This window comes from Sminthopsis crassicaudata, chromosome 1 (assembly GCF_048593235.1).
Source record: "Sminthopsis crassicaudata isolate SCR6 chromosome 1, ASM4859323v1, whole genome shotgun sequence".
In the NCBI taxonomy this organism is placed as follows: domain Eukaryota; kingdom Metazoa; phylum Chordata; class Mammalia; order Dasyuromorphia; family Dasyuridae; genus Sminthopsis; species Sminthopsis crassicaudata.
The window spans coordinates 262,078,207-262,096,647 of NC_133617.1; the positions used below are offsets into that span (position 1 = coordinate 262,078,207).

The following is an 18,441-nucleotide window of genomic DNA, read 5'->3' on the forward strand; positions in this document are numbered from 1 at the left end:
TACTATCCCTGGAGAAAGCAGGTATTGGTCATTATTAGATCATTCTCATAGGAAATCTTTATGGGAGCATTGACCTAGAAGTCCTAAAACTTGTGGTTGTAGATCTGTCTTTGATATTTATTGGTTGAATTATTGGTCATTTTATTTCATGTCACTGAAAGCTGCTTCCTCGTTATAAAATAATTGCCCTTTCCACCTCAAAGGGATAGTGAGACAAAAGTAAGACAATGTTCATGAAAATACTTTGAAAAATGCAAAGAACAGAAGCATGTTATTATTATTCAAAGGCTTGCAAAAGTGCATGGAAGAACTATCTAGAGATGGAAGTTTTCTCAGAGACCACCTAGGCCATTCCCTCTTCTCCTATTTTATGAAGGAAAACTGGGACCTATGAATATAGAGGGGCATGGCCAAGGTTACACAAGTAGAATGTGTGGCAGGATTTGAAACCAGGTTCTTTTGACTTCAGAGCTGGTGCTCGTTCCCTTATATTATCTCACAGTCAACAGAATCTTTGATTCATTAGCTATGGATTCTAGATCCATAGAACTTTATCTGTCATCAGATGAACCTTTCCTTCAAATTGGCTAGGTCTTCTATCTTGCTTTACAGAGCAAAGAGGACTTAAGGAAATTGAAATGTAAACAAATCAAAGGGATGGTAGTGGGGAACTTCCAATACACAGAAACTAGAACACTTCCAAAATAAGAGGTAAAACAGATACATCCTCTATTAAGGAGAGTACACAGGAAATTAGGACAATCTATTCTTCCAATTATGATTATAAAGATGTTAATAAAGATAAACTAGAATGTGTTTATTTATTTTCTAAAAAGCCTCACTTTTCAAAAGTGATTAATTGAAATAAAAAAATTAGATCCAAAGTTCCTCTTTTAAGATAGTCAAATTTGTTTTCTTAACAATTTAAAACTTTTTTTCCTACTGAAAGTAGGCATCTTACAATAAACCTGAAGCTAGAGAATGTAGGTAGCAGTGCCTAGCCTATAGTCACTTCATTAATAAATTTAAGAACAAGGTTTTAAACCTAAGTTTTCTAATCTCCAAGTCTTGTATTTCTTTTTATATATCCACGCTACTTTTGCATACAAATAAGCTTAATTTCACTTATATTTTGCAGTTTTCCTTTTAAAAATATAAATTATAAATGAAAAGTAAACTACATTTTGCACTCCACTCATGAAATACATCCTGGTACTAAATATTAAAATATTAAATATTAGAATCTTATTCCCAAATAAGTGAAAAAAATTATCCAATTTGACAGGGCAAAAGAATACCAAATATCTGCTTCATGACATCAAGCCAAACCATGATCTATTAAGATTTCAGGCAGAAGTTCTACGTTAACTAAAACCATTTCTGTATTTTTATTCATATATTTTGTGGTGTTCACATATTTTTTTTTTTGTTTTTGTACAGCAAACATAACACTGTAGGCCATGAGAAGCTGCAGCACTATTGTTTAATAGCAGCAAGTTATATTTTATATCAGGATATCTGAATAATAAATAGTCTGTTTCTTTGGATGTGAATGTTTAAAATGAAGTACTGCTGCAGCTTCATAATGTGATTGCTATTTCACAGAGCTTATACACAAAAATATATATGCAATCTTTGTCTATATTTTATACAAATACAACAGTAGTTTGTGAATACATTTTAAGTACATATACATGATAAGCAATTTGATTTCCCATATCACAGGATAGCAATTTTAAATGCAAGAGACATATACAAATTCAGTCTGGAATGCAGGGTTTTGTTTTTGTTTTCTATTTTGACTCAAAACTTTATCATTAGAATATTTTAGCGTTCAAGTCCAAACATTTTTTAAAACTACCTCAATACAATATCAGCAATTCAACTCATGTTCAGGTACGACATCATCCATTTCCTAATGGTTTCCCAGTTTCTTTTAAATTCAAAGGGCTTCTAGCAACATACAGTATGTTCTTCACTCCACACTATATATATATATATATATATATGTGTATGTATATGTATATATATATATATATATATATAAAGCCCATTATTCATTTAAACTATCAGTCATTTTATGAACAAAAGTTGGGCTTGTTCTGGAAGGTTTGCATGTCCAAGATTTTCCTTTTGCAAGTGCATATGAATACATTGTGGTGTTGTAAAAGTTCGTTAATGACAAATTAAGTCACAGTATAAAAATATATCATACACCTATAGGTCAAATATAGTCCTTTTTCTATGGGTAAAAATACATCTGAATGAGACAGGAAAGTTTGTAGCACCATGAGGAGTTGTTTCCCAAGTTACATTAGCAGCATGATCCAAAAGAATAATATTGCAGGAGTGTTTCTGAGAAGATAAACATTCATTCTGGTTCAACTGTACCACTGAAGCTTATACTGCAAAGTGTTTATATATGATTAGCAATAGTTCTGTGTCATTTCTAGGGCTAGATAACTGTTATCAAAAGACACTGCCTTCCAACCACAGAGTACTGACAACCTTATTACATAAGGGCCTTAAGAATCATTTACATACATTTTTAACTATGTTGGTTTTATTCTGTCTTGCTGTATATGGGTTGAGGATCTTCAGGATAAACCTACATAATGGTATGTAAGTCTATATAGGTAAATAAAATCAACAGATTCTCTGTGGAGTAGGATGTGTAGAGAGATGGCTGCTGAAATAGAGTATGAGAAAAAAAGACAAAGTTAATATAGGCATCTACTTATTATAGATTTATAATAAGCTATCATAGCTAATTATGAATACTTAATATAATTGTTTAAAAGATCTCCTCCAAAGTCACTACATCATATGGTTTTCAGTAGGCTAGGGTTAATGGCCTGGGGTATGGGTGTGTATATGTTTTAATGTACCCGGGGAAGACAGTGTGTTTTGAAACATGTAAATCTAGTTTTAATAATTGTAAAACCTCATGAAAAAACACACTGGATTCTGTGCAATATAGCAAATTGATAAGAAAACACTGTAAAATGTACCTGTTTAAAATTAAATCTACCATTTTTTGTACACAAAGCAATATATGAAAGGCCTACATATATGTAATCTAATGGCACTTGAAACAAATAATAAAAGATTTTATAATAAAAAAGCATAACCTATAAGACAATTTCTTAAAAGGTTTAGATTTTCTTTTTGAAAGTGCTATATCTTGTAATATGTGTAACATAGAGGTTGACCAAGCTTTATTTTTTAAAATATTGGCCTATAATACAAGTATTGCTCACTAGACAAATGATCCTGAAAATATGTACTCTTTAACATTCATTATTAGCTTAAAATAAAGCACTCAGCTCTGGCTCATGTTTCAGTCAGTATATGGTTTTTAAAAACCGCTACTGTCCAAATTAACACAATATATCACTATATTCCACAATTTTACTAATAATAAAGCACAAGCAACAAGTAGACAAAAATAGGTTTAAAAGAAACACTACTTGAAATTGAAGAGTTGCACAAAGAGTGGTGCATGATCAGCCAGGACATATAAAATAATATGATTTTAAAATATGAACTTGGTATTAGGGCTTTAGAATGGAAATTTTAGTAGTGGCCAATAGATTAAAATAGATAATACTCAATATACTAATGTGTTAATATTGCTTACAGTTATCAATCTGTGTGAATACAGACATACTTCTGTATTCAGTGACAAAAAGTGCAGTCACAAACAGAAGTTCTAACTGAATGAGGTTCAATATATTGTCTGAGGTCCAAACTTCCAAATGAAATATTTTTTATTAATTTCCATCACCACTTCCACCCCCCCCCTTTTTTTTTCTTAAAAAAGACCAAGCTAAGGCACTACCAGAAATATTAAGAATAATGATTCTGGTTAATGGAAGATGAAAACAGGATTGGCAACAAGTTATTAATCAAGTCTAATTGCAACAAACATCAACAAATGACAAGATCTTTTTCCAAGAATCTAGGAGCCAATCCTGTGTTATATCCAGGTCAGCATGCTGTGCAGTTCAAATAAACTAATATGTATTTTCATAGGTGCTCTTCTAAAACTGGTAATGACTATTATAGCCAATTTTAAATTAATTAGGATAGATTCTCTCCTATTTTGAAGTTTAATTTCAAGTCTATGGGATTACAATAGGCAAACTGGTAAATACATGAAAATTAAAAATATGATAGTTTAACAATGGTGCCCAAATAGATGTTCTTCCATGTATCTGAATGGCAAGTCTTCAAAATATGGGGAGAATTAAGGTTAATATCAATATATTGCCATATCCCACCTTTAAAAAAAAGTTTATGGTCAATTAATCCTGGTATTCCCTTTACATTAGGAAAAAAATATACAGCCCACAAAGGCCAATGTCCCAATTCATTAATCCTCTCCTATTGTTTAAAAACAAATGCTAGAATAAAGCAATGATTCCACATTTGCTATTTAATTTATAGTTGCTATTTAAAAATATATATTTTCTATTTATCTGTGCTCTGTCACCATTTTTCTTTTTCCTTCTAAACTTGGTGAGAAAAGCAATACTGAACACGAATCATTCAACTAAGTTTGAGATTAGCGATCTGTTTCATAGAAACTAAAGGAAGCAGGAAGCAGAGCTAAGTGTCCACTTTCAGAGCAAACAGTCGCCTAAACCAAATGCTTAGCGACAGTTTGAGAATGTCAAAAAAGGTTTTTCCTTATTAACATATCTCATCTTAATGCCTTTGGAACAAATAGTTTTTATAAAAAGTTATTTTTAATAATAAAATTTAAATATAAGTATTAAAAACTACATCTGTATATTGCTCCTAGGATACACAAAAACAGGAGCAGGATAAAATAGTAGGAGCAATAACTCCTTAAATGGGATTTTGTTTTTTGAAGTGCTATATATACAGTGAAACCCCTTATTTACATTATTACAATTTACATTTCCTCACAATTTACACCTTCTGTCCTTGCCCCAACTTTTAAAATACTAATGTATTAGAATCAGTAATTTGCACAAATTTCTCAGAAATTCTCAAGGAAATACCCTTTTCATTTGAGTGAAATCAATCTTGTAAAATTAGGGTTTCTAACATATGCTACTCTGCTGAGTGCTTGGCACATTTTTTTTTCTTTTTCTTAAAAAAAAAATAGAGATAAGAAAGCAAGAGCGAGAGCAAGAGTAAGAACGAGAGCAAGAACAAGAGTGAGAGATCTACAGTTCCTCTGACAATCCTATAAACCTTATAAGGCCACCTATAGAAATGGTCTCCTGGGTTGGCTTTCAGCTGACAATGAAGAAAGAACTTCAATATTTTGTGCTTTGAGAAGGTACTTACTCAAAATGGTTAAAGACCATCTAATTCAATTAAAATACATATTAAGCATCTATAAGGTGGCAAGGCACTTGACTTGGTGATTGCAAAACGTTTTATGGTTTCAGATACTATATTAACTAGGATTTGGCTTGTTCAACTTTAATTTGTCTTCTTATCACTTTCTATTTGTAGTAATTCCCCTACCTTACTTCCCAAAGAAGTGTAAAAGTGGGGTTTTACTGTATATATGTTTAGCCATTTAAAACTTTGTCTCAAAGATACTTGCTATGCACTTAGCTTTAAATTTCTTATAAAAATGGCAAAAAAAAATTATCACTCTATAGAAAAGATGCTTTTATTGGGGAGGAGGGTTAAATTTTTTTTTTGTTGGGTTTTTTTCCTGCTTTTGGCTCTTACAATTGGGGAAGAATTAAAGTGTATTAAGTAAAAATTGGTGTAAGCAATATGCTTTTACTTTACTCCTAAGAGTCCTGTTTTAAACCTTGGCAACAGGGGAAATTGTCCCTAACCAAGTTCCCAGGATTAGCAGGTGTGATTAATATCTTATTGCTCAGGAGAATCACACCATACAAGCCAAGAAGATCCACTCTACTACAAACATATCTGATATTTGCAAATCTACAATAGCTCTCTGATTGTTGGCTAATTGACAATCAACATAAAGTTTCTGGCTGGACCTGACCCACGCTTTGGCTGTGAAAGGTGGAAAAGATTGATGAGTTCTATGGGTTTGAACAGATTCCGAAGACTCCAAGATACCTTAACTTTTAATACCACTAAGATGAAAGACAGCAAGTTAAGAATTAAGTTGAAAGCTGAAAAATGACAGAATAATTTGTGGTAATAATTTGTTATTGAATACTTTTTTTTCCAAGGTCAATCATAATGTTCTTCCTACCAGTGCCATGAAATAATATTATTTCATGTCAGAATGAAAATATTTATTGACTAGAAGAGCATTACTTCTTGAGAATACTGTTGCTTTGTGTTTAAGTGGCTATTTTAAAATATTTTTAATGTTTTAAAATAAAGACCACATGTATTTTAGCCAGACAATAGCAAGTCTTCAAAACATACTGACCTGAAATTGTGATAGCAAATAAAAACATTTTTGCCACCAAAATTTGGATTCTTAATTTATAAGACACTTTTAAATTATGTATCAGATCAAAGCTACTTAACAATTTAGGAAGTCTCCCTCAACATTTTGTAAATTACTGTTCAGTTGCAATTTTGTTTTTTTTATACTGAGCCAAACATTAATGGGTAGAGCCATTATTATTGGGTAAAAATGAAAGGGTTAATGTCTGAAATTTTTTAACAGGGGATATATTGAAGTTTAGCAGTAATGGCTTTCCTATCTCAATTCTTTTGTAAAGCACGTCAATTGGCAGTGAAAAGACAACCAAACACTTTGAGACTTAAGCAAAGTAAACATAATTGAACGCAAATGGTTAAAAAAAGTTAGTTTCAATTTCTTACTGGCTTAATGAAACTGGTATGATACAAAGTAAGCAGAGATTTTATAATGTCTTAACGTAGGCACTACATTAAAAATGGTGACTAAGGCATTTCTACAAATACATTTTTTTTAGTAAGACAGCTTTCTGTGTCCTATTGGAAAGCTTGGTGAAAGCGCGGGAGGGTGGTGGTTGTGCTTAGGCTGCTGGTGAAGGCTGCTGACAGGGAGTGCAGAGAACCGAGGCCTATACTGTTTGCAGGATCTTGAGGATCCTGGGTCTGTGGTGGAAGCTGAGCCAAAGAAGAATGTGTCTCCTCTTGGGAATAGCTCAGTCCAAGATTCCCCACCGATACAGAAGGATTATAGGGTGGGCCATTGACAGGTATGAAATTGAACAACTGGGAAAAATCCAAAGATGATGTGTTTAGAGGTTCACTAATGGAAATGGAGCTTTTGGATAAGGCCAGTTCCCCAGATCCATCATCTAGGGGTCCTACTTGAGGCTCTAAGCCTAGTTTGGATGAAGATGCTTGGGAATCCTGGGATGAGGAAGGCATACCACTTTGTAACTCCATTAAGTAACTCTCAATTTCCCCTTTTAATGGCTGTTCTTTTTCAGGCATAGAAATTGCATATGAGGTAGAACTGAGTGGATATTTCAAAGATAGATGGTGGGAAGGGTGAACAGATTCCATATCAATTGGGCATGTCATGCCCAAAGGTAATGATGTGGTGACCATTTGATGTGCTGGTCCAGAACTCTGCATGGATTGAATTTGTGTATTATAAAGATTTAACTGTAAAGTGTTTGTAAATGGCTTTGATGTTAGTTCACTGGAAGGTAAAGACATCACTGGAAGCAGCTCGTCTTTTATAGGCACAGAAACATTGCAGGTAAAGGGATCTAGAAGGTCCATGGGTTCTGTTTTGACCTTCAAAAGTTCTTGATTGTGACTTTTTTTCATATGACGAGTTAAATGATCTTTCCGTCCAAATCTTTGTGCACAGTATTGACAAAGGAAGTCCTTTCTTCCAGTGTGCACAACCATATGTCTACGGACGTCCTTGCGGGTATAGAAACGGCGATCACAGTGTTCACACTGGTGCTTTTTTTCTTTCACCCCACCAGAAGATTTGCCTGCATGAGTTTTGAGGTGCTCCAAAAGTACCCCTGTGCTTTCAAAAGTCTGCAAACATACCTTACAGGTAAGGTCACCACTTGTTGCAGCATGCAAGGCCAAGTGACGTTTAAACCCAAGCTTGGTATTGTAGTTCTTGCCACATTCTTCACACTTAAACGCCTCTTTGTTGGGGTTGTGTGTATGTAGGTGATTCTTTAGATGATCTTTTCGGTGAAACATTTTCTCACAATAATTACACTTGTGGGTTTTCTCAGGAGAATGAGTAGCCATATGCCTTTAAACACAGATATATTCTGTAAGTAATTATTTTGATCAAAAATTACATGTGCTCACTTTTTAAAAGGAAGCTAAAATCCTATATACTAAAGTTTCTTCCCAACAGAACCTTTTTTTTTTTTTTAGCTTACAATATGATACTACAAGGATAACTAAGTTAAAGCAATATTTGAGCCATTTAAATAGTTGTTTTAGTTTTTGCTGGCTTTTAGCCAGCATAACAAGGGCAAATAGGTAAGACTGAACATACTCACGTAAATGTCCATAACCAAAAATTCTCAGTCCATACACTTTTCTTGTAGCAATTCCTTGTACAAAAGGAAATTCTATTCTTATTAAGCTTTTTATTAAAAAAAAAAAACCCAAAGACATTAACATATAAAGTAATGCAATTTGGAATTCTAAAAACAATCCAAAATCTAATTTACTTAACATTTCCTCTCTGCAAATCAGCTGAAGAACGTGTACACAAATAAATACTTTTACAAGGGCCTAAAATGGCCAACATAATAGAAAATATAATCTGAAAGATAAAGAGAGTTTAATACCTTAGTAATTTGTACTTAGAAACAAAGGCCTTGGTGCAGTCTTGTTGCGTGCACTTGTAGGGCCTCTCTCCTGTGTGAGAGTATGAATGAACCTTTAATTTCTCAACACTGTTAAAGGCCTTGTCACACAGTTGGCAAGGAAAGTTTTTTCTTGGTTTGGTTTCACCACGCTTACGTTTCCCTGAAGGGACTTTCTGGGTATCTCTTACTTCTGACAAATCACCAGGAATGACAGTGGCCATCGCAGCCTAAACCAGGCCTTCTTGTTGGACACTTGGGAACTGCCCAACTCCACTAAATGATTTAGCTTTAGATGGCTTCTCAAGTTTCATGTGGTCGTAAAAGAAAGCAAAAGGGGACTGGAAAAAAAAATAAGAAACAACTAGTTTGTAACTAAACTTAATTTATTTTTTAAAAAAGTTTACTTGCTATGTGATGCTTCTGAATTAAAAAAAAAAAAACCCATACAACTGGATTCAGCTGGTCTAATGTAATATCTGTAGTTTTCTTCATATTTGTTAAAATTATATATAAATGCATTGCTCAGGATGAACAGTTCCACATGTACCCTGAAACTCCAACTTTACATTTTGGGATATTATAGTTTTTCAGGGAAATCATAGGAGATATCCACACAAAATTTATATGAAGAGCTGTATTATGTCAGCTTCATTTTTTTTTTTTTAGTCAAGGGATAAGGAGTACATATATTTGACTAAAAATAAATATTTCAGTAAATAATTTCATGCCTGAATTTTCCTCAATGCTACTAAGTTCTATTTCAAGACTACTATAAAATTAAAAAAATAAGTAAGGCTAGGTGAAAACTCTAATGTATCATTTGGCAAACTGGAAGAGGCTATTTACTTAATGGACACTGAAGGCCTGAAAGAGTTAATGTACTCCCCCGAAATGAACAATTTACTCCTCTTACCAGTATTATCACACCCAATAGGCTTTCTGAGTTCAAGACTGGAAATGTCTTATCTTCGTAACAAGTCTGCATCTTGAAATGGTAAAATCTTGTGAAATTTAAATTAGGTCAGGATCATGGCTCCTTGTCATTATTTTGGAAGGATCAAAGACCTTGCTTGGGACACAATGTCTGCGCAAGAGCACCTAAAAAACAGTAAAACTGAACTACTCACTATATGAGGTGATTCAAAGCTGGCAAAAATGTCTGTGGGTCAGAGTAACTGAATTGATAACCTATACTGGGAAGATGTTTATAATGCATTGTAAAGTATGTGGTTTAAAAAAAAAAAAAACACCAAATACCAATAAGAAGGATCTTTTATTAAAAGAACTTCATACACATTAATCTTCAAGAAATTCTTAAATGGAAGACAGAAAATGCTATACAGCTTGGAAAAACTAATACTGAAAAGTAAATGGCTTGCCAATATCAAGTACTTAGTAAACACGTAATTATGAATTGCTGTCCTGCAGTGTCCAAAAGACAATGTTTCTTCAATTCACTAGAGTATACACAGAAATAACTTGGCATCCCTATTATAAAGGCCAATTTCTGAAGTAAAAACTGAACACAGCTGACTGAAGGTATTGCTGCCTATTTTGGATTCAATTTGCCTTTTTTTTTTTCAAGGTTTTTAAACATAGAAAAAAACTCCTTATAACACTATTGTTATAGGATAAAAATTCTTGCTTACAAACTATCTGGAATTATTTGGTTCGTGGCTCTATAGCTTAAAAAAACAATAACACATTTACTCTAATGCCCTCATTTTTGGTTAAGGAAACAGGCCTAGTCTGTAGTCATGTTGTTTTCTTAGAACACATATAAATACAGAGAACATAAGAGCTCTGAGCACTAATGATGATTTCATAGTGGCCTGGTCTTACAACACTTTAGGATTTAGATTGTAACAATACATATAAAAAGGTAGGACACGGAGCAATTCATTTAAGTGTGTCACATAGATGTATAGCAAAAATTTTAATTAAATAACCAATTAGTATCCAGGTAACTGAGACAGCACTTTGTAGCATCTTTCCTTGAGTATGCTACTGACACCACCAATTACTGACAAGCTACATTTCTGTTATTTTCTCAATATTTTTTACCTAATGATCTTTAAAAATTCATTTTCCTTAATCTTCCCTATTCCAGTAAGAATTCCTGTATATCCCTTAGAAATTTCTAAATTAATAACTTAATAGCTGTACCAGCTAGTTATGCCTTTGTAGAATGTTGCAAAATATTTCTGTTAAGTTAGAACATATTCTGATTATTTCCTATCAATGACATAATACTGTTGTGTACCTATAAAATAAATGGCACTTATTTTTTTCTATGTAAAATGCAACAACTCATAATACATGCAATTTCTATAAGTTGCTAAGTCAAAGGTTTTTAAAAATTGGCTATATTTGTCATATTATGTGACCTAACCATAAGAAATATAATTCTGGTTTGAACTAATTAGAATGAATTGCAAGTCAGTGATATGTACTTTAAAAAAATCAAAAGTACAATTGTGAAAATATGTACAACTATATACTTGACACTTTTAGACAATGGTTCACCTTCTGTTTTTAAGTATTACTCCTTTAAAAAGTCAGTTATTTTATTCCTGGATGTACATACTGAGCAATGAAGAATGATTTCAATACTGATGCTCAAATATTACAGTTTTCTAAGACCAGCTGAAAATATTTGATAATAATGCCTATCTGTAAGTTAACAGAATACCAAAATTGAGAGCATAATTTTTTTTTGCTGCTTTCATAACTGTAGGATAAACACTATGATCAATATCTAATAATAACTGCATATATTAAACAGTAAATACATATGTTAAACTGATACATATTAAGCTATACCTTAGATACATACATACAAGAAAATTACAATGGTTTTGCTCAATGCACACCTGGTGATAGCTGGTAAAATCCTCAGATACTGATCTTAACCAGTCCCACTGACTCTTCTTGGAGGAGAGCAGAATCCAGTACTTCCCATTTTGGCTGATCTATAAAATAAAAAAAAAGAATGGACTATACAGTAATGAAACCAGCATTTTTATGAAAAAGGTAAAAGATAAGAAAAATGTGATTTAGTAATAAGCACATGCTTAGATTTCATATGCTACTGATTATTCATGCACTAATATCAAGTGTAAATATTTTTAATTCTAAGTGAATTTATGACAAAGTGAAAAAAGAAAAAGAGAAGTAATTTTGATAAATGTTAATTCATAAGGTTTGTTAAATAAAATTTCCAATTTTCAAATATTTGTTTTGTTTTAAAAAGTTAAATCTAGTCCACTTGGCTATTAAAAATACTATTAAGAAATATTTTAAAAATTAAATTGAAAGACAATTTGTAACCTGAGAATATTAATCTTGCTTAGATTTAGAATAATTATTACTATTTCCAAATATTTTATACTTAAATATAATTAACCCTCTAAAGGGAGAGTAATTGGAAGTTTGATTTCACTAATATGGGGAACTCCTAGAATGAGAATATTCCTTGACTAATGAAGATCACTTTCTATATAGTTAATAATCTTTGAGTTGCCCAAACCCCTTCAAAGTTTATAAAATGACATATACGCAATTATGTTTCAGAGGCAAACAAGTCTTGAACTCTGATCTACCTGGTTCTGAAGCCAGGTCTCCATCTATTATATCACACTGTTCTTAATCAATATTCTAAAGAATCAACAACAAAAAAATGATCTAGAAAAAAAGCTATGAAAATTTCTTCAGAAAAAAATTTCAGAAATGATTATGAAATGGACTAACTCCTAGAAACCTGTGGTCTAAGAGCACCAACTTGAAACCTAACAAAAATTTAGGCGGATTCCACTTTAAAATACTGGTCTATTGGGTGAGGAAATATAACAAGTAGATAAATGGAACTGCAGCTCAATTATTATCTACGTGACACTGGACAAGACATGACATCTCTTTAGTCATCCGTTTCTACTTCTATAAAATGACAATCTCTGTAATTCCCTCTAATTCTCAATATACTGAACATATAAAAGCAATGAACTGAAAGTGAGGTAATTCAAACTAAATCCAACTGTAACAATGTCACATTCTCTTGGCACTAGTTTTGTCATATCCAATACCTTCCTCTTTATTTCTCAGAATGGTGTTTATAATTAAAGATGGGTAGGAACAATAATGTGTTCCTTGGATTTATTATTTCATTAAATTATGTTGGTTAAATGAGAATGATTTAAATTTTTATAGAACATGGTTGAAAAGTAATCTTATAGTAGCTCCCAAACAACCTACTAATGCAATACATATTTCAATAAACTAAAAAAAATGCTTGGGGGAAAATGTAAAAAATAGTTGTTCATGTTAGTAAAATTTATTTATAAGATATGATAGGAATAGAAAAACACTGAGAAAAATCCGATGCAAAACGTGGCACAGGCATGGGTAAGTAAGCAGTGAATGTTTGAGACATTATTCAGAGACCAATATTGGAAAATAAAACATAAAGTCAATATAAATTAAATGATAATAACTATAAAATAAGAACCTATTAATGATCAAGAACAAAAATCTTTTAGTAAAACTGCTAAAACCAAAATATCTTCCCCATTTAAATTTTTCACACAATTCTTAATTCTAAAATCTATAAGCCAATATTATTTAACCAAAGATATTACTAAAGCATTGTATAAAAGGCACTATAAAAGCACATTAGAAAAAAAAGAAGTGGATATATTATACTTCAAATGGAAGATTCAGCCTGATTTAAAAAAAAAAAAACTTTTTAAAAGTTAAAGAAATAAGTCTGCATTCTTTTGCAAAGCAAAGAACATGCATAAATAAGGTACCAGATTATTGCAAATCAAACTTTTAGAATGATAAAATTCAACCTTGCAAATACTTACTTGCCCAGGACAAATAGTGAATTTTTAGCAGACGAATAAGTACATAAACAAATGTTGTTTATTATGTAACTTATAGAGAGCTTCAGTGAAGAGGTTAGAGTAACAGAAAATTTTATGGGCCAGTAAACTTGGTGAATTTATTTGCAAGGCTAAAATAGTTGCCAAGTTCCTTTTCCTCTCCATTTGAGTTGACAGGTAGCATCAACAAAGAATTTAGGATACTCAAATCTTCCTTTAAACAAAAGAGTATCAAAAACATATTAGCATACTTAGAATTTTAAGTCTCTATATAATAACTGATAAAATAGGAAGATTATGAAATCTGAAATCAAAGTCAATGATAATGAAATCAATTCAATTCAATGTAAGAAACCTCTATTAAACTTTGATTATGTGTCAGGCACAACGGCTAGTTTAGGTAAGAAAAAAAAAAGAAACAGTCTTTGTTCTGAAGAAGCTTACATTCTACTGGGGGAGGGAGATATGCCATGTATACAAATAAATAAATACAAAAGGATAAAGAAAATAAACTGCAAAAGGGAATGACTTCAAAAGGATCAATTCTAGTGCTAATAATTGAAGGGATCAGGAAAAGCTTGTGCAGAAGTAACACTTCAGTAGTGAGACTGTATTTCTCCCCAATTTATAAAACTCTTGTCAATTGCAAGAGACATTTAAAGTACATAAAATCATTCATACTAAATATATATTAGGTATTTTCTATTGGCAAAGCACTTTAGTAATTGAAGTACTACATAAATGTGAACTATTAATTGACTAAGTTATCTAGCATAGGGAATAGGCCCGTGAGGAACTCTTCTGTCAAAGTTGAAGTCAGTCAAGAAATGTTTATTATATGCTTATTCTATGCCAAGTGGTGTGCTAAGCACTAGAGATGCAGATAAAGGCAAGAACACTATCTATCCTTGTTTTTGAGCAGCTTACATTCACCACTTTCTTGGCAAATTAATCTTGAGAGTTGCCTGGGAACACTTAGAAATTAAGAAACTTGTCTAGCAGGATGACAGCAAAAGGTAGAGCTTGTATCTGAACCCAGGTCTTTGCAGCTCAGGGTTCCATTATTACACCATGCTGCCTTTCAAACTATGTCTCAAACCTTGCAAAATTTTAAAAAAGTCCTTTATGACTTTTATTATTAAAGTCAGGAGAATACAATTCTGCTAAAAAGTTTACATTATAAACAGTAGTGAACAGAAAAAAATCATAAAAATTATGATATTCACTCTAAACATTAAAGTCTATTTAGAGTTACTAATAGTAAACTACAGGAAAAAAAAAAACTAGTTGGACCTAATTACTTCTTTATTCTGATATGACAAATACAAAAAGTATGAACTATGTTTATATATAATGAATTATAATTTTAAGGCAGAATTTGTGTGAATTTTGTAGAATTTCTACATGGAAATACCATTCAGAAAAGTAGACCATTGTTGCTGTAAAGTCATTTTCAGTCATGGCCAATTCTTCTCGACTCCATTTGAGGTTTTCTTCTTTAAGATAAAGGAGAGGTTTGCCATTTTCTTCTCTAGTTCATTTTACAGATGAGGAACTGAGGTAAACAGGATTAAGTGACTTGCCCTCAGTCACACAACTAATAAGTTTCTGAAGCTAGATTTTAACTCAGGAAGATGACTCTTAGACTCTAGGCCTAGCACTCTTATCTATTGTGCACTCTTATCAATTTTCCTTCATTTATCAAAGTCCACCGTTTTTTAAAACTGATGGGAGATTCTTTGTCTTATTTGAAGGGAAAAAAAAAAGGTAAACCATTGCAAGAATGAAAGCGTATGTGCCATAACGTTACAAATTGCTATTATGAAAAGTCCACACTTTAGAATATGCTTCTAATATTTGCAGGCACCAAAATACGAGCTTAATTCCACTGTAAAATTAATAATGGAAATTAATCATATGCAATTATAAAAATTGGGGCAAATATTGATATATACACAATATACAGAATCTTCTAATTAGATTTTTAAAAACTATATTCTGAATAGTAATTTAGACAATAAGATAAATAATGTATCTCATACAGACAGGATTGACTAACAAAAATATTCTTCTTACATAACAATGTATGATATTATTCAGTTTTTTTAATTCCTCAGTTCTAAGTTCAATAATTGATTTAAAAATTCCAATGAGACTTACCTGTATTCATACTTCTTTAAAAGTTTAAGAAGTAAAATGCTATTGTTACCTCAGTTTGTCTCATAATCGTGTCAATCATAAAAAAAAAACTTAATGAAAGCATTTAAGAAAAAAAAACATTCATTTGAAGCATTTATAACTGGACATAATAATATAAAATCTTTCCTACACTTAAGTAATGTCATGTAAGTAAGATGGATTGGAAGAAAAAACTTACCAGGCTTGTAGTACACTTCAATTTGCATGTTTATTAACAGGCAGCACAGAGATTTGAGGACTAAGGAAGAAACTACTCAGCTTGTGGATACAACAGATTATGGTAAAGCCACATAAAGAGCACTAACAAGTTTTTTGGCTTTTTTTTTTTTAATGAAATGTGTTTTGCAATATCCCTCAAAAGAATTTCCCCCCCATTTTACTAGAAATCGAATTTGGATTACCAACTCATTTCCTAATTGTGAGTAAAGAGTAACAACTATTAAGACAATCAACTCTGATACAGAAGTTTTACAGTTTAAGAATTCTTCCCCACATTCTGTTTCTCCATACCAAGTTCATATACATAGTGAGGAACCCTATTGCCTCTTAACCATGTGACACTGAATTTTTTTTAAGATCTGAGTTTTTAAAATGCTTACCTGTTTAAAGCTTGGTTTAAAAAAAATTACATGTAGAATACAAATAAAATATTGTTCAGTGTAAATTTTTCTCTCTTGATTATTTCCCTAATCTTATAAAATTACTAAGTAGGGCTTGGAAAAAGAAAGTTACATTTATCTAAAAATTACAAGTCTAAAAAAAGCATCCAACTATAACCAACTTGTATTACATTATCTACATTGGAATATGTTCATACTATAGTATTCATTTACATTTAGAAGTCAGAATTAATAAGACCTATGGAAACAAGGTGATTCACTGAATGTGGTACTGAAGGGAAAGTTTAAGAGACCAAGATACTTTTTTTTTTGGTTTGGTTTTTTGTTTTGTTTTGTTTCATCAGTGATTTATTGGCTGACTAAAAAATGTAATCTCTCTGAACCTTACTGGATTCTAAAAACTTATGGGTTTGTTTGTTTTTTAAATCTAGTAAATACACTACTGCTTATTTCAATGCTATCACTTTACTGATCTTGTTACAATGCGATTCACAACTATGAATACTTGACTTATAAAAAAACGTTCTCTTGGTTGTATCAGTCTTTGCTTACTCATATGAATCACTTGCCATAGTAGAAGAAAAGCACTCATTCTTTTTTTCTACAGGTATAACTTTCTTTTTATTCTGGAGCTATGGTTTTTTTTCATCATAGTACAGAATTCCAGATGTGAAAATTCCTCTGCTAATGAATAGGAGCTCATCTGCAACGATGCCTTAGAGATTATGTGAGAAAGACCTTCTTGACTGTACTTTCCCACTCTGCTATGCTACCTTGCCATGTACAACACAGCAATTAGAAAAGTATCAGGGGAAGCACAGACTGACTGGTCATAGAAACAGCAACATTTAGCACAAATATTTCTTCTTTGAAAGAAAAATGTGTTTTTTTTGGTAAACAAATCATGAATTCCAACTGTTATTTACAAAAATTGGTTAACAGGTGACATGGCAAAGAATTATGCAGTATTTTGCATATGGTAATAAATACTAGTTAACTCAAGAACATTTTGAATTTATCTTGAGTGATAATCAGAAAATTTCACAAGATAAGAATTAACAATCTTCTAGAAATTCATTATAATTGGATTTATTCTATTTGGGTCCTGCTACTCAATATTTTCTGTTGGATATTTTAACAAATACTAATAGTAAGGAAGTCTAGTGTATTGGACTGAGCACTCACTTTAGTCAAAGATTGGATTCAACACCTACTTTTTAGATAGGTTGCAGATTCTTCATGTGTAAAATTAGATAGCCTCTGAAGCCCCTACAAGCTCTATGATTTTATGATCTTATAAGATGTGTTGGCTAAATTGTATTTTAATTGCATTCCTCTTCCCCTCTTTGTTTTAATTAGGAACTAAGTAAAAAAAAAAAATTAAGATTTCCATTCTTAAAGAAGCTTTAAATCAGGATATAGTTGTCTTAAATTATTTTTAGAATAGGAACAAAGAATCTTATGCAGTTGGGGACACACAAATCCAATATCCAAATTCTGACTGAACTCCTTGGTGGTCCAATGGTCACGATTTGGCACTTTTGCTGCCTTGGCTGAGGTTCAATTCCTAGCCAAGGAATATGTTTTGCTTGTTATCACAGGGGTAGAAATGGTAAATATTTCTGTCTGCCACAGAGGTATCTAAGACAAGGAGACTGCAAGCTTTTAGGATGAGTTTGGAATTAAGGAGAACCTGAGGACTTTTTTTTTTTTTTTATTCTGGGTTCTTCTTGAGGACCCAGCTTCAATATTTTCCACATTTTATTTTTATCATCTGATTCACTCATGGTAGTAGAACTAGAACATCCCTTGCCATGGCCACTTCCAGGCTCTCACTCTCTCACCATTGCTAAGTAATCTTTTCTCCTCTGTCTGTCTATCATTTTCTTCAGTGAATTCAGTTCCTGATTCAGTCTTTGTCTCCTCTTAAATTTCTGATCTCATACTAAGGGATTTTATTATACATACTGA

The 18,441-nt window shown here is 32.0% G+C and overlaps 1 protein-coding gene across 12 annotated transcripts in view; it reads right to left on the bottom strand.

The window, feature by feature from the left end:
• Positions 1-1,415: 1,415 nt before the first annotated feature.
• The window catches only part of PLAG1 (PLAG1 zinc finger), a 69,182-nt gene continuing 52,156 nt past the window's right edge, over positions 1,416-18,441 (bottom strand). For 5 of the 12 annotated variants that reach the window (XM_074278584.1, XM_074278605.1, XM_074278577.1 and 2 more), the window contains 4 exons: positions 11,645-11,743; positions 9,685-9,869; positions 8,751-9,109; positions 1,416-8,200 (listed from right to left, as the gene is read on the bottom strand). In XM_074278584.1, the coding sequence (XP_074134685.1) occupies positions 6,937-8,200; positions 8,751-8,992 (1,506 nt within the window). In that variant the 5' untranslated portion in view covers positions 8,993-9,109; positions 9,685-9,869; positions 11,645-11,743 and the 3' untranslated portion in view covers positions 1,416-6,936. The remainder of the gene's footprint in view (positions 8,201-8,750; positions 9,110-9,684; positions 9,870-11,644; positions 11,744-18,441) is intronic. The other 7 variants (XM_074278587.1, XM_074278614.1, XM_074278596.1 and 4 more) reach the window with 3 other exon arrangements.